This window comes from Aptenodytes forsteri, unplaced genomic scaffold, assembly GCF_000699145.1.
Source record: "Aptenodytes forsteri isolate BGI_AS27 unplaced genomic scaffold, ASM69914v1 Scaffold309, whole genome shotgun sequence".
Lineage (NCBI taxonomy): Eukaryota > Metazoa > Chordata > Aves > Sphenisciformes > Spheniscidae > Aptenodytes > Aptenodytes forsteri.
The window spans coordinates 4,592,366-4,615,207 of NW_008795857.1; the positions used below are offsets into that span (position 1 = coordinate 4,592,366).

Here is a 22,842-nt window from a genome sequence, read left to right on the forward strand (position 1 = left end):
TCTATGCAATGTTTGTTTAGCTGCTTCTCCTCTACAAAGAAAGGAGGGCAGCAGCAAATCTGGGACTTCTTGAACTTCTCTCTGTTTTTCCACCTTCCAAAATGGTGCTTTATGAAATGTATTTTTGAGTTGAGAATTTCCCTTCTAGATAATGTAATTACAGACCGTGTTATTGGCAGCTGGGATGAGAAATTAAATGCACTCAATACCCTCTCCTATCTTTAGTAACTAAAGACAATTGAAATATTTGGAACAATTGTTCTTCTAGTTTGATTTTTTTTTAATTGATCCATCCACTGCAAGTCTCATATGTTAAGCAGAGCAGCGTCACTTGCCTTTCTGTAGCTGAGATTAAAATTCCCTGATTGATGGGCTTGCACTCTTTCTTCAATTTACAGAGACGTTCACCGAGTCTCCGCTCTGAGTCTTCACTGGAACAGAGTTTGCGGATTACTGTTGGTAATGACCGGTATTGCATTGGCACACCAGAGCGAAGGAGGCTGCCTGATAGACTGGGCTCACCAATTGATAACCTGAGTGACAGGTATGGTCCTCCACAGATGGGGATTCAAGTGTGTGAAACAGTAAGAACGTGGGAATGGCTGTACTGGGTGAGACCAAACATGTAATTAGCCCAGTGAATGCCTAAGGAATGAGGATAAGAGGGCAAGCGTGTAGTGATGCTTGCTGGAATACTCCCCCAGCCCCCAGCAAGTTGTGGTGCAGGGGATTCCTGAACAAAAGTCACTATCTGTGTTTGTAGTAACTGTAAACAGGTATTTCTTCTCTGATTTTTGTCTACTGCTTTTAAAACCCATATAAACTAGAAGTCCCCAGAGTATATTGCAGGAGGGGGAGCTGCTTCATTTGACATTTCACAGCTTCAGCCACCTTCTTCTGTTTCTTATGAACCTACCTAGTCCTGACTGAAAGGAAGGTTGTTTATGGATAGTGTAAAGCTTCAACTTCCTCATTTATTGGGAGGAATCATCTACTTTCCTCATTTTTGAGAATAGTCCAGAAGAAAGCTCCAGTGTAGCTTGAAGAAAATTTATTATTTTGACTTTAAAAACCCTGCAGAGGAGAAGTGAACGTAGTCAGACTATCTCATACATGATAAAATGTTAGCATTCTTAGGGTCCCCTGATTGGAATTGGAGAGAAACATAGTTAATAAAGATGTCTTTTATGTTAAAAATACTGCTGTGAACAGTGAAGTATAAATATTAGTAGATACTGTTTGGAAATCTTTGCCTTCAGTAGGAGAACAGGTATAATCTGTCGAAGTAAAATCAGAAGACTTTATGCGAATAAAATTGTTTTCTTTGTCTTGAATTGTGAAGTTAAAGATGGCATAGTTTGTGCCCCAGAGCAGACAATTGCAGTTTCAGGTCAGGAATAAGCATCCAGCACAAAAAAAACACTATAACTTCCATTTTTTATGCAAATATCCCCAACTGTTAAAAAAAAAAAAAGAGAAAAAGAAGTGAGCAGAATAAGTGAATTTCCTGTCTTTCTCAAGTGTAAGGTTAAGTTTCAGCAGGTGTGGAAAACCAAATGAGAGTTTAGTTTTCAGTATTGTCACTTTTACGCCTTTACCTCAGTTCTCCTGGGATCAGTGTTCAATTTGTAAATCCCCTGTGCAGTCTGCAGTCTTCTGAATGAAATGAGTGCATGTGCCCAGGGAGAGTACAGTGGTTGGAAGGAGCAGGAAATGGTATGTAGGAGAACTGGTGCTGCTCTGGCAAATTAAGAACATGGGGGCAGGGGGGAGGTGTGTTTGTCCCATTGCTTCCTTTTCTCCAGTGAGGTTTTATATTTAACCTGTTTTGTACTTATGATGCATGGTTAGAAGTAACATCAGGTACAGTGGAGTTTATTTTAACATGAGTGAAAATGACGAAGAACTTTCACTTTATCTCTGTTACAGGACCCATAGATGTAAAAAAATGGTCAGAATAGACTCCTGAGAAGGTATAGAAGTGACAGATGAATGAGAATGAGAATAAGAGGAAGTGAGACCGTGTAGACCTCAGTTTTTAAGTGACTTCCCATATATTTGTAGTGTAGGTATGCAAGAACTCTATGTGGTTACATTTACTTTTTTGGTTTTTGTCCAATCTGTTTGTGCTGGCTGCACTTGTCTGAGTGCTGCCCGCTGTCCAGAAGCTTAAAGTGTGCGACAACCTAGTCATCCCTTAGCTTTTCCTAAAGCTTCTGGGTGCTGCTTCTGACTTCCAAACTTCTTCACTGTTTAGCCATTTTGGTTGGTTTTAAAAGATGTTTTGTATTCGGTTAAGGACATTGTTTATCATGTATTTTTTCGTCATGCATTTTTTTTCCCCTCTGAGAGGCTGTCCTGGTATTGGGACACTGACTTTATATCTATCACTGGGCTTTAAAGTAGCCCTTATTGTGAATCATCGTTGGGTTTAATACTGGGCATATCACATTCTTACTTGGCATGTGGTACATTCTCATTTGCATTTAAAAAAAAAAAAAGAAAAACATAGGGTGTTTTCTGAAGGTGTCTCTTCAAATTTTGAAGTAACTGGAGCAAATAATTCTGAATTTAGTTATTCTCAGCTATTTTTGCTAACTACTCTACTTGGAGATTTCAAGCAATCACTTTTACAAATTATTCTCTGTAATTTGCAGGGCCTTGAGATGGTAGAGAGGTTCATTAGCCTATAAAGGAAATAAAATACCAAAGGATGGATATCAGGGATGCTTTTGGATTCTCCTGCAGCAGTGGATTTTCATGATGCCCCAGGAGAATTTCTCAGGGTGTGTGTCCATGTGCAGGTCCATCCTAAAACATCTGTAAGAACTTGCCCCGAGTTTCTAGGGCAGCTGGCCTCCTGCACGTGTCTAAGCATGCATTCAGCATGCTGAATGCTGCTGGCTTGTGACTTCAAGGTCACCTAAGCAGCTTCAGTCTTCTGCTTCAACAGATTAGTATTTTTTTTGTCTTCCAGAATCTTAGTCTATCAAAGTGAAGAATATATCTTATCCCTCTCCCTGTCTTCCATCTCTCCCTCTGTCAGTATTTTTATTCTAGTACTATCTGAGCTGGCACAAGCTATACAGAGCATCCCACCAATTCTTTCATCTGAGGTTAATCCAAAAAATTAGACCATATCACTGCAGAGACTTGGTCTGTGTTAAGCTGTGCTCTGAAATAGCATTTTTTTGGCATAATATCAAGAGTGACAGTTGGCTTGAGTATGAGTAGCTCATCTGACTTCCTATTCAAAGACTGTCTGTTAAGGTGGAGTCCTGTTGGTTGCTGACAGCAGAATACCATTATTTATTTCTGTTTCTGTGTACGTGAATAAATATGCCAAAAAATAAACTTACCTTACACTAGTTGCAGTTCTCTGAGGCATCATGTCTATGTAGTCTATGGTCTGTTCTTCTTCTCTGAAACTGCAAATTCCAGTAATTCATGGATTCTGTGTTGGTGAAGCAATTGGGATGGTCACAGTGGTACCACCTTGTATCTTCTCTCATGGATGCAATAGCCTGTAGTGGACATTGCTGACTAAAAGCACCCAAACCAGTTAAGAGAGACATATCTCTGTTGGATTGTATTTACAGAAAACATACTTCAAAGAATCACAGTTTCTGAAAGGCAAGTAATCCTTTTCCTCACACCTGTATTTAATCTTTGAGTTTTAAGTCTGTATCTTAGCTGTTCAGAGTGTATTTGGAACATCTTTCTAGTTGTAAGTATAGTAGGTTTGCTGTTCCTTTCTTTCGATGTATGATTAAATATTCCTTCTGCCTTGTCACTGCAGTCAAAGCATTTGGATTGTAGGTGACACCTGGCAAGCATGCATGCATGCAAATTATTTGCACAAAAATCAGCTGAAGGTGTATGGTGAAATACATCTGTTACTCCACCAGGTGTGTTTATGCAGCTTGTATAGGTTTAGCAGGCTCTCGGAAAAGGTGACACTGGGGATAGACATACCTTTATGTAGGCTGTGAACAGCAACATTTCTGTATGAAATTTAATTCTAGCTACTTAGATATTTTGGTGATTTTGGAGGGGGTGGATGTGTATAGTTTGCTGGAAGCTGGAAAGGTACCATCTAATACTGTGGGTACTGATGTATGCTATATTTACCTTATAAGACATGTTGGACTGATAGAGCATCTAGTAACATATGAAATGCTTCGCAATGATGCAGGTTAGAGATAAAGTGAAGTTTCATGTTGGTTTTGTTCTTAAATATGCATGTGTAAACTGTAAAAATACTCAAGAAAAAGATCTTGTCTGTTTATGTCTGTTATTCTTTAGTCTGGTGACTTTAAAAACTGGGGCAATAATTTCTCTGCAAATTTTTTTGAAGATGTCATCTGGCATGACTTGATTTGTCCCTTCTCAGATCTATGGAGGGACTTTTCTCAGTAGGAGGAGGTGATTTTTGAGGATTCAGGCAATCATACATAGTTTATCTCAAGTTGACCTCTTGATCACTCGGGCTAGACATTCCTCTAGGGTTTCTGTCCCATTGATTTCACTTAAGGAGCACATTTGCTTCCCATTCTTGGAGGATCTTGCTATATTTTTGAAATGCCTGTGAGTAGAAACAGCAGCTGGTTTGGTTTGTTTCTGCCTGATCTAAAGAACAGTCCCAGAAAAGTTTTTAGGGGTAGGGAAAAAGGCCTTAGTTAAAACAGTACTCCTAACTGGAGGTGTGTGTAGGAATCGGTCCAAAAGAAGATACTCCCAAGAGATGTAGCTAGTTATTCTGGTGGTGTGCTAGTTGCACTTCCACTGTGTGTAATAATGCAGGGGCTGGCACAAAGGAATGATACTATTACATTTACTATCCCTGGTTCATAGATATCTTATAAAAAAACTGTGCTGCTTCTTGGGTATAGCAGTTCATGTGATTAGTGACAGTCCTGTCTACAGATCTGTTGCAACAGAAAATGTTGCTAGAATTTGTGGTCCTTGTCCACAGCTGAAGATAAAAAGAGGATCTGGTTGCATTTGCCAGTGTGAAACTGAATTATGCCTTGAATAATTCATATGAAGTGTGACCTTGGCATCTTGCTGGGAGACATGAGGAAAGGGATTGTCATCTGAAATATGATAGTAATGTTTTTTTAAAAACATGTAGTCTTTTTCCTTCACAGAAATAAATCCATCCTATCAATTTTTCAAGGCTCTCCTTCTGCAGTATGAGTTGAATTGTTCATGTCACTGTGTTTGCAGGTGACTTCCTAGGAGGGATGTATAGTACCATTAAAAATGTCTTCCTCTCTCCCCTGCCCTTTAAGTACATAAAATGTTGCTTCTGTTTACCGATGGAGATGTTATTCTGAAACTGATTTGGAAATTTCTTACTCTTGAGTAGGAGTAAGACTTTGTTTAGTCTGACTCAAGTACTTGTGTTTATTCTATGCTTCTCTTACACAGGGATGATATGGCTGATGGTCCAATATTCACTAGAGGCCTCTCATGTCCTCGAGGCCTTGAGAGGTACCCATCGCATGAAGATCAACCTTCAAGTCCCTTCATCATGAGACATGATGAAGACTACCGCAACCGAGATGTTTTCCTCCATCGTTCAGATTATAGTCCGCATTACGGTCGTCGAGAAGAGCTGCCTCGTGGATCTGACAGAGATGGTGACAAACTCAGGAAATCCTCCTACCCATCGAGGCCAGAAGAGAGGGGACGAGAAATAAAGCGTCCACGGTACGAAAAGGATGAGAAGATGCATGGTGTGAGTGGAGAGCATCAGGGTTTCTCATCAGGAACACGAAACTATCGCAGACGGAGCCGCAGCCGCAGTAGAAGCCCGAGCCCGTCATACCTGAATGAAGAATTCCGAGAGCTTGACCGTGCAAGGAGGAAAAGAGAAGAAGAAGAGCGTAGTAGAAACTTGAATCATGATGTTTCAGGCAGTGGTTATGTGATCCCCGGCTTGACTAACACACTACAGACTTCTGAGCCTCGGTATATGTATAGGCCTGAGGAAATCCCATCCATGCCCAAAAAATCTATTTTGAAGAAACGAGTGGAGATGGAAGTAGAGTCTCCTATTCAGGTTTGATCTCTGTCTGTCTGTCTATATGTTTCTACTTTCCAAAACAGTCACTTCATGATGCAGAGTGTTAGTTTGATTTCCAAAATAGAAAAGCCAAATCTTTACATTTTCCTGTCTTTGAGAGGACAAGTATCTTTTTGCAGGCTTATACAAGTTAGGATTGCATTAGAAACTTTAAACAGTGAAGGCATTTAATCAAGAATCATATATATACAAAATCTGAGGCGGAATAAAATGTCCTTGTTGGAATTCAGCCCAGGATGCTGAGATCTGGGCCAGCTTTTATAGAAAAGCTGAGTCTTTTTGTACCACAGGCAGTCAGAACATTGACTGAAGCTCTCAGCCTGTCACAGTGCCTCTTTCTTGTTTCTTTATAGACTTAGAGAACTGCCTAATGCATCCTCAGTACCTCTGGCTGAAAACATCTTTGAGTTTCCTTATTTTTTTCCCTTTGGACTGTAGGCTGGGATCAACCCTACTTAATTTGTACCCAAGCTATACCAATTGAGTCTCAAAATTAGAGCAAGGGAAAGATACGCGGTTGCGACCACTGTGATAAATTGACGTTTCTCATGTTTTAGCGCATCACTTTTGATCTGCCTGTTGTACTGATCAGTTTTGGTTTGACAGTGACATGTTTATCTCAGGAGGTGCCCCAATACTGAGGATCCCATTCTATACCTATTATTGGAAATCCTATTTAATATGGCATTAATTATGCATATCTGAAGAAGTGACTGGGAATAACCCCAATGCGGTTGTTTTTACCTGCCTTAAGGTGTTGAAATCCTATTTGTCTGTGATTAAACTCAAAGTGTAGCCAAATTTATGTTATGGGGTTTCAATTTAAAAGTTTCAGTTCTTATGCTTGCAGAAAATTAATGAAATATAATTGTGATTTTGTGTATTCTCTGGTATAAGTGTTGATTGCTGGACATGACATTCCAGAATCATTAGGCAACTTGTTTTGTAATATTCTGTGTTCTCTTTCAACTGTATGTTGTCTTTTCTCTTTTCTTCAGCTGTGAACTCAAGGAGAAATTAACAGGTTCCTTTGTTTGTTCTGTGAGGTGCATAGTCCCCTCAGAAGGTGCTGTAGTAAATAGTAACTTCTCTCTCTTTCAGCCTGAGGGCTTTTCAAGCAGTCCGGCTCCCAGCAAGGATCTTCCGCTTCTTTCTAGTCATTCGTCTTTGCCCCAGAGCGACATGGCTCCTTTTGCCTCTGAAGTGGAGAACTTTCTCAAACGGTTTAACAAAGACTCTGCTGTGGAGTCTGCAAACAAGGAGTTGCATGATGGTTTATATGAGTGGAGCCCACTTTCTGGGGCTCCCAAAGACACTTTCACGTTTGAAGAGAAGTTTGGAAGCTTCTTAAGTCACAAGGAAAAGGTAGAACCCAAGTTAGAGCCTGCTGATCGTCATACTGACTTCCTGCTGCCTCACGAGAGGGCCAGTCAGGATGGCAGTGGTTTCTCACGAATTCTGGGCATGATGGCTGATTCTGTCAGTGCTCAGGAGAAGAGGAGGCGTAGTTTTCCTGACATTGAGGATGAAGAGAAATTTCTTTATGGTGATGAGGATGAAGATACCAAAACTGAATCTCTCCCTGTTCAGAAGCCCCCAGTGAGTTGTGGCAATGAGATAATAAGCCAGAAAGTGAGCCCACCTCCTTCTCCTGCTCCAGCTGTCAAGCTGGATCCTTTAGAAGAGCCTAATGCTGAGTATGCGAAGATCCATGATTTACTCAAAACCATTGGACTTGACATTGGTGTTGCTGAAATTGGAAAACTGGCTGTTCGTACCCAGGAACGCCTTCATGGCAAAAAGTTGGCATCTCGTTCTCCTGATCGTCGCTCTTCAGATCCTCGCAGACTGGACCCTTGGGACTTGCGTCGCAGCCGGAGTGACACTCGTTCTCCCGAGTCAGGCCAGCAGCGCTCAGCATCACCTCCAGTCGCTTTCCAGCAGTCTAAAGATGCATCCTCTCTTCAGAAATCAGAGTATACTAAGAACAAGCCAGTGGGACAGGATATACCTCCATGTGCACCAGAACAGCCTCTTCCTTCTGTCTCTCTCATTCCCTCAGTTCCACCAGCTCCTGCTAGTTTGCCGCCTACACCTACTTCTGTTTCCCAATACCAAATTCCCAACTATTCCCAGTTCACTGCCACTCAAATGCCCCAAAACTATCCACCTCCCACAATGGCTCCTCCAGGATACGATGCATATGGGCACTATATGGCGTATGCAGCCCCTGGCTGGACCATGTACCCCCCTGCTCAGCAGCCTAATCCTACGCTGCCAGAAGCTCATGGTCTTCTTACTATGGCCATGTCAGCAAACCCCACCCGTCCCAACCTCCGTGTGATTGAGACAGTCTCTATGGGAAAGGATGTCCCTGATTTAAAAAGAGATGGTTCTGTGCTCGTTCATGTCCCCACCACTCCTGCTCATTCCAAAGTGCCCCTTCGTCTGCCTTCACACCCTCTCAAAAATACCACAGAAAAGATGTCAGATGAAAAAAATCGGGCAGCTCAAAAGCAGAAGGTATGTTACCCTAATACAAAACATGTTGGACTTCTTGGTTGGTGGGATAGAAGCTTTTCCTCTTCAGGTGTGCCTTTTTTTTTCCTGAGTGGCTCTAGTTTAAAAACAGTTGGACTAAATTTGCTTTTGTTAAAGATTTCTAGGCATTTTTCTGTATTACTCTATGACAATTTTAAAAAATGCGTTTAAAATCCCGCAAAGTTGTACGCCCATAGGTTATGGCTGAACAGATGACATCAAGCACAAAGTTGAAGTTCTTGGGGCCAGCCAGAATCTTACAGAAAAAACACATGGTGGCCACAGCTTGGCTTTATTCCGCTGAGCTTAGATATTGAAATACCTGAAGATATCTAGATATAGAAATACCTGAAGGGACGATATAAAGAAGATGGAGCTGGGCTTTTTTCAGTGGTGTCCAGTGGCAGGACAAGAGGCAATGGGCACAAACTGAAACACAGGAGGCTCCATCTGAACATGGTACATGGTATAATAATACCATGGTTATACCTATATTAGACATTCTTAAATACATACTAAAGGATGTCATCATTCACAGTTGCATACAATTTTCCCTCTGCATTTATATTAATTATCTCTTATAAGAATCACAAAATCAGAAGAACTTAACAGAAACTGTTCTTTACTTGGGGCATCTGACACCAGTTTAGTTATGGGTGTTAATGTTTTCCTCTTCTAGTTATCTTGGTTTGTATGATAATTAGAGAGTAGTGGGAAGAACATATTTTAAAATAGGAAACTGTAGTTGTATTAACTGTCAAAGGACTGGAAGATTCCTGAAAGTTGTTTGGGTTTTCAAACCGGTGTCCACTCAGTCTTTGTTGTTAAAATAAGGGCATAGAACCATAGAATGATTTGGGTTGGAAGGGACCTTTAAAGATCATCTAGTTCCAACCCCCCTGCCATGAGCAGGGACATCTTTCACTAGATCAGGTTGCTCAAAGCCCCATCCAGCCTGGCCTTGAACACTACCAGTGATGGGGCATCCACAGTTTCTCTGGGTAACCTGTTCCAGTGTCTCACCACCCTCATCATAAAAAATCTCTTCCTTATGTCCCACTTAAATCTACCCTCGTTTAGTTTAAAACGGTTGCCCCTTGTCCTGTCAACTACAGGCTTTGGTAAAAAGTCTCTCTCCATCTTTCTTATAAGCCCTCTTTATATATTGAAAGGCGGCAATAAGGTCTCCCCGGAGCCTTCTCTTCTCCAGGCTGAGTAACCCCAACTCTCTCAGCCTTTCTCCATAGGAGAGGTGTCCCAGCCCTCTAATAATTTTCATGGCCCCAACAGGTCCATGTCTTTCTTGTGCTGGGGGCCCCAGAGCTGGATGCAGTACTCCAGGTGGGGTCTCACGAGAACGGAGTAGAGGCAGAGAATCACCTCCCTCGACCTGCTGGCCATGGTTTTTGTGCAGCCCAGGATACAATTTGCTTTCTGAGCTGCAAGTGCACATTGCTTCCTCTTACCTAATTTTTCATCTACATATGCATATCTGCATTAGAGACATTCTTTCAGTGTAGCTGTGCTAATGATTCATTATGTTGGTAGATCTGCTAGTAGAAGAGCAGCACATGGCAGAGGCTGGAAGCTTTTGCCTACTCAGTTATATCACGCTCCTAAGAACAAATCCGGCCATGGAAAGATGGACCACTGAATCCAAGAGAGGTTCAAAAGAAGTCACTTTAAAATTTTGGTCTGAGATAACCTCTCTGCTTTTTGTTTGAAGTGACTTAAAGCGGAGTACTTACACAAAGTGCTACATCAGCAGATAAGTGAGCTTTCACTGCTTGCAGCAATAACAATTTCTTCAGCTGACATGGTTGAAATTTTGTTGTTAATGAAACTTGGCACTTCTGGAAGAGCTCTGTTGGCTGAAGGTGTGTGGTTTTCTCCTGCCGTGACATACCTTGGTAGCTCACCTATGCGTCTTGGCAGAACTTCCAGGGCTTTGTCTGCACTACAGATGTCTTTGGCTTGGGCTCAGTCCACCGTTTTTTTGCTGGGATGGCTTGGAGTATAAAAACTTGCATGCTCCAGTTGATGCCCCTATGCTGGCAGAAAACCCAGAATGAGAGAATGGTGTTTTGGTGATTAAAAAAACCCAACACAAAACCCCCAAAACTTGTGGCATTTAAGACGTGGCCTGACTGTGTTGGTAGAACTCCTTCCAGGGCTTACTCCGGGCAGGATCTAGGGATCCTGCCAACATTTACATTGCCATAGTAGTAGTGATTCTCTAGGGAAGACAAGGCCTTGGGTCAGCTGTTGTATGTTCAAGGGACGAGTCAGTAGTAAGCTTTAAGAGCATTGTGAAGGTAAAAAAATTGGGATTTGTCTCTTGAAAAATGAAGCTGGGAAGGAAACAAAGAACTTTTCAGGTTTCATTTTAGTATATTGCCTGGTTTCCTTCTGTGAGAATCAATGAAAACCAGTGAAAAGTGGATTTGTGAGCTCCTCATGCCAGAGTTTACCTTACTGAGCAAGTAACAAATTTCATCCAGGTGTTTAATTTCAGACAGTTATGCCTGCAAAATATATTTGGTGATACAGTTACGATCAGATTGAAGTAGAAGCCTAAATAATAGCTAAAATTGCCCAGAGTCAAAGCAGGAGGCAAGGTGAAGGGCTGTGAAGTCTTTTGTCGCTGATGGAACATGCCAGCTGTAGAGATACTACATGAGTTTTGAAGAGCCATTTAGCATTGATCTTGCTCACCCCTGTAGAAGATAGTCATCTGAGCCTAAGTGCCTTGGGGAATGGTGCAACAATCAAATCAGTTTTGGGAATACACTGCCCAAAAGAAAAAAATTGCCTTCATATAGGGTTGAAGTGTGAGCACATGATATAGTTACCTGCAGATGCAGAAGAAGAGGTGTATTTCTTATGTTAAAATACTCAAGAACATTTTGAGAATAGTGAGCAGTGTTCTGTGACTGGCAAACTGAGGTCTTGCTGTCATTCTTGCAAGACTGATTAACTTGTGTTGGGAAGAAAAGAAAATCCAGTCCCCTTCCAATCTGTTTAGGTGATAGAAGAGAGAGAAAAACTGAAGAATGAACGAGAAGCACGGCAGAAGAAGCTTTACTATCTCAAGACTGAATTGGACAGGCTTCGTAAACAGCAAGGTACAGTGCATCCCCCCCTGCTTTTTTTTTTTCCACTGGGACATGTCACAAGTCCCAGTACCTGCTAGGAGAAGTGAAGACCAAAATAATAATACTCTGTAGTTTAAAACTGACATTTTCATACTCCGGGCAATGCAGAACTCTTGAGAAAGCAGTGACCTAATGACTATATTAAAATTAATTACGTCAAAATTTGGCTATTACACTGAAGCGAATAGTTGCTCTTGCATCTTCTTTGGCAGCTTGATAAGTAAAATGAATTACACTGTGCATTTTAGTGCTTCTTTAGAAGAAGTGAGAAATAGTAACTGAAGACATGTCAGCGTGTCTTTCAATTTTTCGTTAATCTTATTTGGAGAAGGAAAAGTCCTCTCAAGACAGAGCTAACTTTTTTTATTTTTAAAACTTTGGTTTGGTCCAACTAAATACTAACTTTCCTCACCTTTGGAAAATGGTACTTTCAGGTTAGAATGTATGATTAACTTTTACTTGTTTGGTCACACAGGGAAATAGTGATTATTAAATTGATTCTCTCTCTTGAGGATTATGGTGCCTCTGTTAGAGGTGTATATTAAAGCAATCCTTATAGAGGTGGATCGTGCAGATTTACTGATGCTGTGCCTGAGAGTCAGTTTCATCTTTACAACTTCCTAGTTAAGACTTAGCTGTAATATTTTATATTAGTATTTTACTTGTTGCTGGAATAGTTGTACAGATCTTAAGACAATTTTCCTGTTGCATTTCCAACTCTTCTACTTCCTTGATTGGCTCAGGAGAGATGTTGAGGAAAAAACGTCGTGAGAAGGATGGACACAAAGACCCCTTGTTGGTTGAGGTGAACAGACTACAAGAGAATATTATGAAGGAGATTTCAGAGCTGCATAAAGAATCTGATGCAGCTGACAAGAAGCAGTCTGAGCTTGACAAAGTAGCACAAATCCTGGGGATTAACATATTTGAAAAACCCCGGAAACCATCTGTGGAAACCAAAGATTCCTCGGAAAAGAACAGCAAGTCAGAAAATGCAAAAGGTCTGGAGAAAACATCTTCCTCCAACAAGGTAAAGTGTTCTGGCTTGTGTGTTAATGATTTTCCCACTAAGAGAAGAGGGCACTGGGGAGACAGCTGCTCCCAAACATTTACTTGGGGATCATTTGATGTCATTTGTTATCACATCTCATACGTTGGTTTTGATGGTGCATGCAGGTGAGAGTCAATGTATCAGTGTTTATAACTTCCTTCAGGGTTTGTGTAGTTCAGTACCACTTACTGTTTTTGATCTTGGTTTTGCTGAGGTGTTGGTTGGATTGAACAGTACCATGAGTGTTTGTAGCTGTTCAGTCTCAATGCCATACCAGGAGGCCAGACTTCTCTGCAGCATTTCTGGCATGGCCTGTCAAGGAGGAATGTTTGTGGCAGCAAAGCTTTCTGCAAGTTTGTTGGTCTTCTCACTGGGTGATGACATTAACAAATCACAAGATTTACATATGATTGTCAGCTTAACATGATTATTACATACATGCTACGTGCTCTTTCTTAAGAAATGTCAGTATGTATCAGTATGGTGACATGGTCTATACTACTGAGTGCTGGATATACCAAAACAGGCTTATCGCATTCCAAAAGATAGTTTTTACTTTGGAAGTAGTGTATGATAGTAACATCTGAAAGGTTATGCATGTATTCAGGAGATTAATTATCTTGCTTTTCAGATGTTTATTCAAATATGTAACTGAAATAGCTGATGGGAGACAGTAGATGCTTTTTGTGTAGACCTTACTGTGTATTTTTTGCAGAGAGGAAAATGTCAGCAGGGTAAGAGGTGTTTCCTACAAGGTCACTCAAATCTATGTATCCTGTAAATTTTTCCTTATGCTTCATCCTGGTCTGGTTCAGATAACTCATTAGATGTCTTTCATTTTAAGGCTTGCTTTTGTGTTTTGTTTTCGTTGTTTCTCAAAACATCACTGAAGTCTAGTATCCACTTATTTTTACAAATCATTTGCTTCAGTCACCACATCGTAAAACTAAAGTAGGCAACAATGTCTGTTAAATCCTACATTGCATTAAGTTATATTGCTTTCTTGTCTTGAGATACGGCATGTGTGAATATATTTTTCATTATTTTAACTTTCATTGTTTGTATTGTCCAAACCCATAATGACTTGATCCCCTTTTCATAGTTCCTTATTTTAATATGGAAAATTCTGAGTTCTGGCCAGGAACATTTAATATTTTCAGCTATCTGTAGGCACATAGGACACTGCCCTTAGTCTCTAAGATTCACCTTGTAATTCTGATTGTTAACTTTTTTAAATGAAAAGAAAGAAGGTGCAGGCCTTTTGACACTTGAGATCGGTTGACTCTGCCAACCTAAGGGCAAAAACGTATGCCTTTCTGCTTATTTGCAAGCTACCTTGTGGTCCCCTGCTGCTGAGCCTATGTTTGTGTGTTGTAGTTATATAGTCAGTGCAGAGGTGAAGCTAGCCTTGTTGTACTAAACAGACAGATCATCCCTTCTGAGCTCTAAATAGCGGCAAATTATAAAGGCATCTTTGAGCTGGGATTAAGCACAAACTGGGGTTAAGAGTTGGCTGTCACCTCTCTATGTGAGAAGCATTGTCTTTTTAAAGTTCTGGTTGAGATAGTATTTTTATAGGATATATTGGGTGGGTGTATGTCTGTAAATAACATAAACAATGACACTTCTCAGACATCATGAACATCCTTCCATCCTTCCGTGCACTTCTTGCGGATCATAAGTTGATCTTCTCATTGTTTAAGAGAATGTCAGCTTTGCTATGTTCTTGCAGACAGTATATATGCAAATATTCACCAGGTCACTTCCTACTCTGCTACCAAGAACTAGATTGCATTGGGATATGGATATCTGTGGGGTGCATAGTGGCCTGGGTGTCTCTTCATTGTTTGATTTATGATGTATGTTGTGTGGGGTGGTGTTAATAGGAGAGAATCTATCCCTGTTTATCAAAAGGAATTTCAAGTAAGGCAGATGTTATTTAAGAATTTTGAATCTGCTTAAGTAAATTTGTTCAACACCAATAGTAAATAACTTGGAAATCATGCAACCAACTCGGGTCTGCTAAGTTAACATGCTATTCTTTCCAGACTGCCATGCAGATTAGGAATGATAACATAATGGACTTTCAGCCATTGAAAATGTAACTCAAAATACATCTAGTACTATTGTAATCTAAATTAGCAGGGCTTATTCATGATCTGTTTCAGGGATTATTTGTTTTGCTACTCTGCAGTGTTAGTGTAGTATTAATTTTGGCTAGAATCCTGAAATGTCTGTGTATCACTGTATGGCGTCTTTCTGTACAAATCAATGTAAGTGCCAATATCACATGCTTAAATCACAAGCTGCTTCACCTTATATACTTAGAAAGATCGTGTTTTGTTAATTACCTATTATTGCTAAGCAACAAGTCTTCTGGAGAATTCAGGAACTCTCAATCTGGTAAAGCTGATTGAGTTAAATACATTTAGTCAACTAATTCTTACTTCCTTTTTCATTCTGCTTTCATCCAAGCTACTTTTACAGTAACTTCTGAATGCTTCTAGGGGAACCATTTTAGGTCTTCTGGGCACTGTTTGGCTAGTATGGTAAATTGGAACTATTCAGATCTTTATGTGAAACCCATAAAGTGGGAAGGGTGCATGCCATAGGGAATTTGTTCATTTGGTTCCTTGATTACCTACAACCATCCAGCCATTACATCTGGGAGCCTTATTGGAAGCTCTTCACTGTGGCCACGCAGCGTCTTAGTCGGCAATACCAGCTCTCTGAAACAGTGGAATTAGCCTGGGCGCTGAAAAGCAGGTGATCTTTTTTTTTTTTTTTTGGTGCGTGTGGCTTCTGCTGGAGGCAGGTTCTGAGTTCTAGAGCATTATGTCTGTCCTGCCTTGTCTTAGAGAAGTGTTTCCTTTTGTTCAATTTAGGAATCAAAAACTACTAATGAAAAATCCAGAGGTAGAAGCCCGAAGCCAGCAGAATCCTCTTCACAGTCCTCCAAACATCCTTTCCAGTTGGCCAATATTTATGAATATTATGATGCAGGGAACCACTGGTGCAAAGACTGCAATACCATCTGCGGGACCATGTTTGACTTTTTCACACACATGCATAATAAGAAACACAGACAGGTATGTTGCAGGCTTCCTTCACTAAGTGCATTTCATATTGCTATAAATACTAACACTAAAACATACATCACAGAACTACATTTTACAAGAGAACCTGAAGTAATAATGAACCCAAGAAGTTGCTTATCAAATTCTTTTTCCCTAACGTTGGACTTGAGCAGTTTGTACAGCTACCGGTGTGTTCCGACTAGTGTAAATGGGGCCTGTGTTGAGTTCACTCGAGAACTAGCGTTTGATATTTGTGTTTCATATGTTTACCTGTCCTTTGCTATCATTTACATTTTACCCTTTTCACAGGTTATTTTCTCATTATAAATTGCAAAATGGGAGGGGAAAGAGAGGAATACATAGTTCCTGTAAATATTTGCACGTTGATTTTAATGTTCAGTGTTCTGAAAGGATGTTAAAAAGGAAAGAGACAAGTGTTCTTGCCTTGCTAGTGTAATATATGAGCCTGTATACCTCTGTCACTGTGCAAATAGACCCTGGATCCTTACAACAGACCTTGGGCTTCGAAGACCCAGAGTGAGACCAAACAAGACTCCATAAAACGCATCGATAAGATAACTGTTCCTGCCAAAGGTACGTTAATTTTTTTTAACTTGGGTATCATCTCCCTTTGCCCTCCAGCAGGTTCCAGTTGCTCAGAGAAAGGAATTTCAAAACTTTACCTTGTTATAGGAGCACATATAGATACTGTATTATTAGGTAAAAGGCAAATGATCTAATTTCTTGGTTGTTCTTGTGGAAAAGGTCATGAAGCAAGAGTGTAGGAAAACATAGCATGGTTCCTTCTCTTCTTTTTAGAGTTTAGGTTTTTATTTTGAATACCAGGTGACTTTTTCTTTCTCCAGTGTAGTTCTGAAGTGATTTTTGCTAACATATTAGAATTCAGAACATGACCACAAGAGCTTGCTGTGTTTGGGCAGATCTTGTGCGGTACTCCACACAGTCTTGCAACAGACTCTTCCGCTCAATACATTTTTAGTAGAGGAGTCCCTGAAAAATCACTGATGAGTACTTGGTAGAGTGTGGATACAGAGAATCTGAGAAAGCCATATGGAGGGGGATGTAAGTGATTTGAAAATTAATATAAGATTTAAATCTGAATGTCTAAATAGGCCTGCCAGTGATCAATCTCAGTTTATTAATCTGTTACGTACTTCTAGTAGTGCCTGCTAAAGGACAATCTGCAGTATGTTAGATAACTACAGCTGGTTCTGTAGGCACAAGGATGCAGTCTTGCTGAACTTCAATGAAAATACTTGTGTTCTTTTTATAAACCAGGTGTTTAGTATTTGAGCAGACTATAATACAAAGACAGAAAATAGATTAAGACTGTAGGAAATATTAACCTACTTGAATAGGGGATAGCCTTAATATGATGGAGAGCACTAAAATAATTTTTTGAATCATAGTAATCAAGCTTCTTCACTTTACATGTTTGCTCCTGGTAGTGGTGTTTCCCATACTGTAAGCATAAGGAGAGCAGCATTAACTGTTCTGAAAGGAACATTGCTGGAGGTTTTGCTGTTGTTCTTTGATATGTTTATCTGGCTTTGTTAAGAGCTCGGCATTTACTAAGTTTTGTTTCTCTGATCGTTTTCTTCGGCCTTTTCAGGCTCTGAGTTTCTGATTCCCATCACTGGATATTATTGCCAGCTCTGTCATGAATTTTTTGGAGATCAAATCTCAGCAGAGCAGCATGTGAAAAGTCATCCCCACAATGAGAAATATAAGGTTGGTAACTGGTGTACCAGGAGTGAGTCATTCTTTGTGTTAGCTTCTACTTGTTCTGTCTTCCTTTCCTGAAGAATGACATTTGACTCCTCAGAGTATATGTATTTGGTTATCTTCACTACATTCTACTGAACTAAACAAGCAGAACTTCCCACTACATAGAGACTAATTTTTCATCTGCATGAGGTTGAAATGGTGTTTAAGTCCCAGTGTTGATTTTCAGACTCTTCTGTAAAGTGCCAGCACTGCTGCAAGCACGACTCAATTCACATTAAATTACAGAATGTGGAGTTTGTAGCATCTCAGTTTCTTGGTAGGAAGAAGTTCTCTGCTCTCTTAGTGTTGAGATGGCACTTACTGAACAAGTCAAAACTGTTACAGAGCTGAATTTATTTATTTATTTTTCACGGAAACTGTGGCTAAAATTGTGCCATTTATTTCCACAGAAATACATAGATGAAAACCCACTCTATGAAGAGAGGAGAAATCTAGACCGTCAAGCTGGATTGGCTGTAGTTCTGGAAACAGAGCGCAGGCGGCAGAGCGAGCTGAAACGGAAACTAGTCGAGAAACAGAAAGAAGAGAAGGATGAGAAGAAACCAAAAATAATAAAGAAAGAGGAAGCGAAGAGCATCCCAGAGCTTGGAGAAGGGACTAGTGAAACTCAAGGCAAAATAGATTCTTCTGGGCGAAAAATGGGTATCAAGCTTAAGCTGAAGAAGGAAGAGAAGAAGGAGGAGAAAAAAGAAGAAAAGAAAGAGGAATCTAAAAAGGAATCACCAAGCCAGACTTCCTTTGGGAAATTCAGCTGGAAAAAGACAGAGAGAGAGGATAAAACCTCAGGAGGAGCTATTCCAAAGGAGGAGAGTACAGAAGGAAACAAAGAGGAGAACAAGTGTCAGTCTGGGAAACCCCATGTCAAGCCCATTGAAATCAAGCTGTCTGGGAAAACTGTTATTCCACACACTAGCCCATGGACACCAGTTGTTTCCACACCAACACCAGCAAAAATTCTACCCAATCTACCAGTCCCCACTATGATTTTCAGGAAGTCTACTACTGCAACAGTTAGCAAACCAGCACCTTTGAACACCTTTTTATCCATAAAATCCTCTGGAGCTACCACCAAACCACTGCCTGTGGTAAAAGAAACCAATGCAGATCTTCTACTGCCTCCAGATATCATCTCAAAAGCTTTTGGAGGAGAAGAAGTAATTTTAAAAGGGGCAGAGGAGGATTTGAAAGCAGCAGACAAAAGTGAGTCTTCTCAGACTTCTGATATACCACCTCCACCCCCTCCTCCACCAGCAGTCCAGCAGGCAGCTGTCATCCCTGCAGATGAAGTAGCTCCAGGTGTGTCTGAAAGTGAACAGACAATGCTGGCAATGCCTGTGAGACCCCCGCCACCACCACCACCTTCAACTGCTTTCAGTGAACAGGCAAAAAAGGTAGAGAAACGAAACTCTTGCTTGGCCACAGCCAATGCTAAAGATCTCTATGATATTTTCTACAGTAGTGGTGGAAAGGGCTCAGCTGACAGCAAGCTTGCAAGTTGTGCACTTCCAAATGGAGAAAACTCTAACTTAACAAAACCTGCAGACTTATCTGCAAACCCTAAAACAAATAATAGCTCATCCTCCTTGAAAGAGGATTCTCAGAATGTGGCTACTGAAGTTAGCCAAGTCCACTCAGCTGAGAGGAGCTCAGAACTGGAGAAAACTGATATTCAGGAGACTTTAATACTTCATACTGAGATGAGCCCTGACATTGAAAATGGTATTCAGAAAGATGTAGGTCAAAAATTTCAGACTCCTCTTTCAACAGATGTTCGGACTAAATTGAAAGAAGATTCCTCACAGTGTAATAATCAAGTAACGGGGAGTTGGGTTCTTGGTGAGAATCAGGCCGAAATGAACAAGAAACCACTTCAGCCTCCTCTATCAGAAATGTCAGTCACAGAATTGCCAGAAACAAAAACTGCTTCTGGTATCCACATGCCTGCAGAAATTGGACTTGTGGATATAGGAGGTGGGGAGCAGGTAGGCAGTCAGGAACTCTGTGATCTACAGAAAACAGAGGACCAAGAGAAAGTTGGACAGGAAGATGCAAATAAAACTGCAGTTATTAACACAAATGTTCCTGGTACCCTGGAGAAAGATGCAGAGATGAAAGACTGGGAAGTAAAAGCAGTAAAGCCTGAGCTTAGCTTACACCCAAAGACTTCGTTACCTGAAACACAAAATGAAATTCAGAATTTGGGAAATTCTCATTTGGTAGAGGAAAAGTTAAGTGATAACTGTAGAACTCACTCAGAAACTGATAGTCCAGAGTTGCTCTGTGATTCCCAAAACACTTCAAAAGAAAAAGCTTTAGTAGCAGTAATGACAGAACAGAATTCTAATGATGCCTCCTTAAAAGATGTAAAACTAAAAAGTGTAGCTTTGGAAGTATCTCAGCCAGGAGTCCTTGGCGAAGCTTCCCGAATTTCAGAAACTCAGAATAAGATTTCAGAATTGACAAGAAGTCCTGGTGAATGGGACACTTCGAGAATTAGTAATGGAGAAGAACAGGCTATCACAGCCTGTTCTTGTTCTGAAAGTGGTTGGGATCTATCAAATACTCCAAATGTAGAAATAAAAACTGGTTCTAATGAAGTTAGTGCTTCAGAATTGACAGAAGTATGGCCAGACACATGTCTTGCCAACACAGAAACTAGAAGTAGCGTATTAGAAGCTCAAGAAAAAGTTCGACCTGAACCTTCAGGCCATGCAATATTAGATAACCAAACCCAAAGGCAGGAAGTTGCATGGTTAGTCAACGCCTGCTCTGCGAACATTGTTGAACTCAGATCCAGTGTAGAATTAGTAGTTGAAGTTGAAAAAAAATCATTAGGACACACTGGATCTGATGCAACATTAGATAATGTTTTTGTCAAGAGAGATGCAAAAGAAGTAGGGACTAGAGGCTTTTCTAGGGCTCGCTCTGATCTTGTCCAAGAGTCAGTAGTTGCTTTATCAGCAGATTTCCATACGGAGCATCTTTCAGAAGAAGCTGTCCACTCTCCAGAAACAAAGCATGAGGTTGTAAGAACCTCAGCAGCCAATGACTTTCATCTGAATACCACTCACTCAGGATTGAACACTGAGCAATCTGAAAGTCCCTCAGCAAATGTTCATGTGGATAACAAGAAAGTTTCTTTGACCTCAGAAGATGTGAAACACAATGAGACTCCCTCCCAGAAAGCAGAGCTCAAGTTCAAAAGCACTGATTTCAGTTTGGGAGATACTAAGGTAAAACACGAATGCTTCAGCATCCTTACAGCGGGACTTCTAAATGAGAATACAGAAGAAGTCTCAAAACTAGAAACTATTGCATCCATTAGGCTGGAGTCCAGTAAGCTTAGGAAGCTGGGCATTGAAAAAACAGTGGATGAAACAGAGATTACTGATTTTGCTACATTGACTTCTGGTAGTCGGGAAGGTAAATTTTGCACACGGATTTCTCAAACAGCTATGCCGCAGCTTGGATTGCAGTCCTCAAATAGTGACACTACAGAAGTGGTCATGCCAGTTCTAGAAATGCAGGGGATTTCTCCCATGTCTGAGATCCTTCTGCAAGTGGAGGAGAGCAAAGGTGGCACTGTTGAAATGCCGTCGCTGAGCTTTGACGGAGGCAGCACAGAAAGTCAGGCTTCTGGGTGCATGGAAACTTTCCTTCCTGGGCTCAAAGACACACACGGAAAGGAGGGTGGCTCAGCAGGCAAGGGAGTATGCACCATTCAGAGCAAGAAGACTGAGCAAACAGAAACTGCTGACAGTAGTTTGGAAGCTAAAACAAATTCAGGAATTGCTGAAAGCTTAGCAGAAAGCCCAGTGGGTTGAAGTGAACCCAGCCAGTCCCAATATTTGAGGAGCCAGAGCTGGGATTATGTATATGTTTTTTGTTTGGTTTTTTGATCCAGTTGAGGGGTTTGGGTGTATTTTGCATCCTGTGGTAGGACTTGACTAAAGTGAAACTTACATCATCGGAAACCAGACACGTACTTTATTCTGTACATAATTAATTGTGTAAAATGTTTTTTCATGTGAATTTTTTTGCCAATTTCTTTTCTACACTCTGCTATTAAAATGGAATCTCTCGTTTATAATGCGTGCGTCTTTGTTGTTTATTTTGGGGGCTTTTATTCTTTGACCATTCTTGGATGATTTCCAGGTTACCCTGTTTGTGTCAGTAGCACCGTGAGTAGCCCAGCCGCTGGGACAAGCTCAAGAACAGAAATTTAGAACTTGAGGAAATGGAGACTTGCAGAAGAGCTAAAACTGAAAATTTCTTTGAACTGTAATGCATGGTTTTGTTTACTTTCATTGTTTGAAATGCAAGAATGTGATTAGAGTTGATTTTTTTGTTTGTTTATGTCTCTGTGATTTGTAATTACTGTTGTATTACATCTGTACTTAAGCTGTTTCATTGTATTGTATAAGCACATGTATGGATGCCACATCACTAAGCAAGGGGAGAAAATCTGTCCGACTGGCTTTTGGAGAAGAAGACTAATCGGTAAGGCTCTGTGGCCTGACACCTGGACCAGACATATTGAGGTCACTTACATGATTTGAAATGGGCTTTCTTTCATTGTATTGTGATCCAGTAACTATTTGTGTTAAATCATTTAGCAGCTGACCAGCTCTGAAGAAGCAGAAGATCAGAACCCTGGTGTCAGGAATTGGACTCGCTTCATGTGATACAGACACATGCATGCCTACCCTGAATGGTCCTTGAGCTATCAAAAGCTCTAGTATGATGGTTCTCATTTGTATAGCTTGTTAAAGACTAAAGTATTAAATGTGTTTGCTTGGATAAATATAACATTTTTATTTGTAAATTGTTTAAAAAATAAACATATGGTGGTCAACAAGACTTTCTTCTTGATTTTCTTTTTTTTTTTTTAACTCAAGGAAAGTGTTTTATTTCAATTAGTTTCTAACTCCTGTCGTAGCTGATAAAATCGAGAAACTGTAGATGTGAAGACATTCAACAGTTAGCCTGCTCAGTAAAAACCTGATTTATTCCCAGCTGAAGTCAATGGAAGAACTACTGTCAACATCATCAGTGGAAGTTTGTTTGAAGTCCTGAGCCCTATGTAAAGCTCAAGGCGGGGGGTCGGGGGCAGAACCC

General features: G+C 40.5%; 1 protein-coding gene across 1 annotated transcript; it reads left to right on the top strand.

Annotated features, from left to right (window-relative positions):
- The first annotated feature begins 368 nt into the window (after positions 1 to 368).
- Positions 369 to 22,579, top strand: ZNF318 (zinc finger protein 318). The gene is made up of 9 exons (XM_009283775.2): positions 369 to 544; positions 5,434 to 6,067; positions 7,193 to 8,614; positions 11,658 to 11,757; positions 12,531 to 12,817; positions 15,724 to 15,927; positions 16,410 to 16,509; positions 17,549 to 17,667; positions 18,114 to 22,579. The coding sequence occupies exons 1-9, from the start codon at positions 369 to 371 to the stop codon at positions 21,546 to 21,548; spliced, it is 6,477 nt and encodes a 2,158-aa protein (XP_009282050.2). The 3' UTR covers positions 21,549 to 22,579.
- Positions 22,580 to 22,842: the final 263 nt, after the last annotated feature.

Excerpts from the sequence above, each read along its gene's own strand:
- ZNF318 (XM_009283775.2), top strand. The coding sequence starts at position 369 with ATGGGCTTGCACTCTTTCTTCAATTTACAGAGACGTTCACCGAGTCTC. Across the intron at positions 12,818-15,723 it reads AAACATCTTCCTCCAACAAG|GAATCAAAAACTACTAATGA; the intron begins GTAAAGTGTTCT and ends TGTTCAATTTAG. Across the intron at positions 15,928-16,409 it reads ATAATAAGAAACACAGACAG|ACCCTGGATCCTTACAACAG; the intron begins GTATGTTGCAGG and ends CTGTGCAAATAG.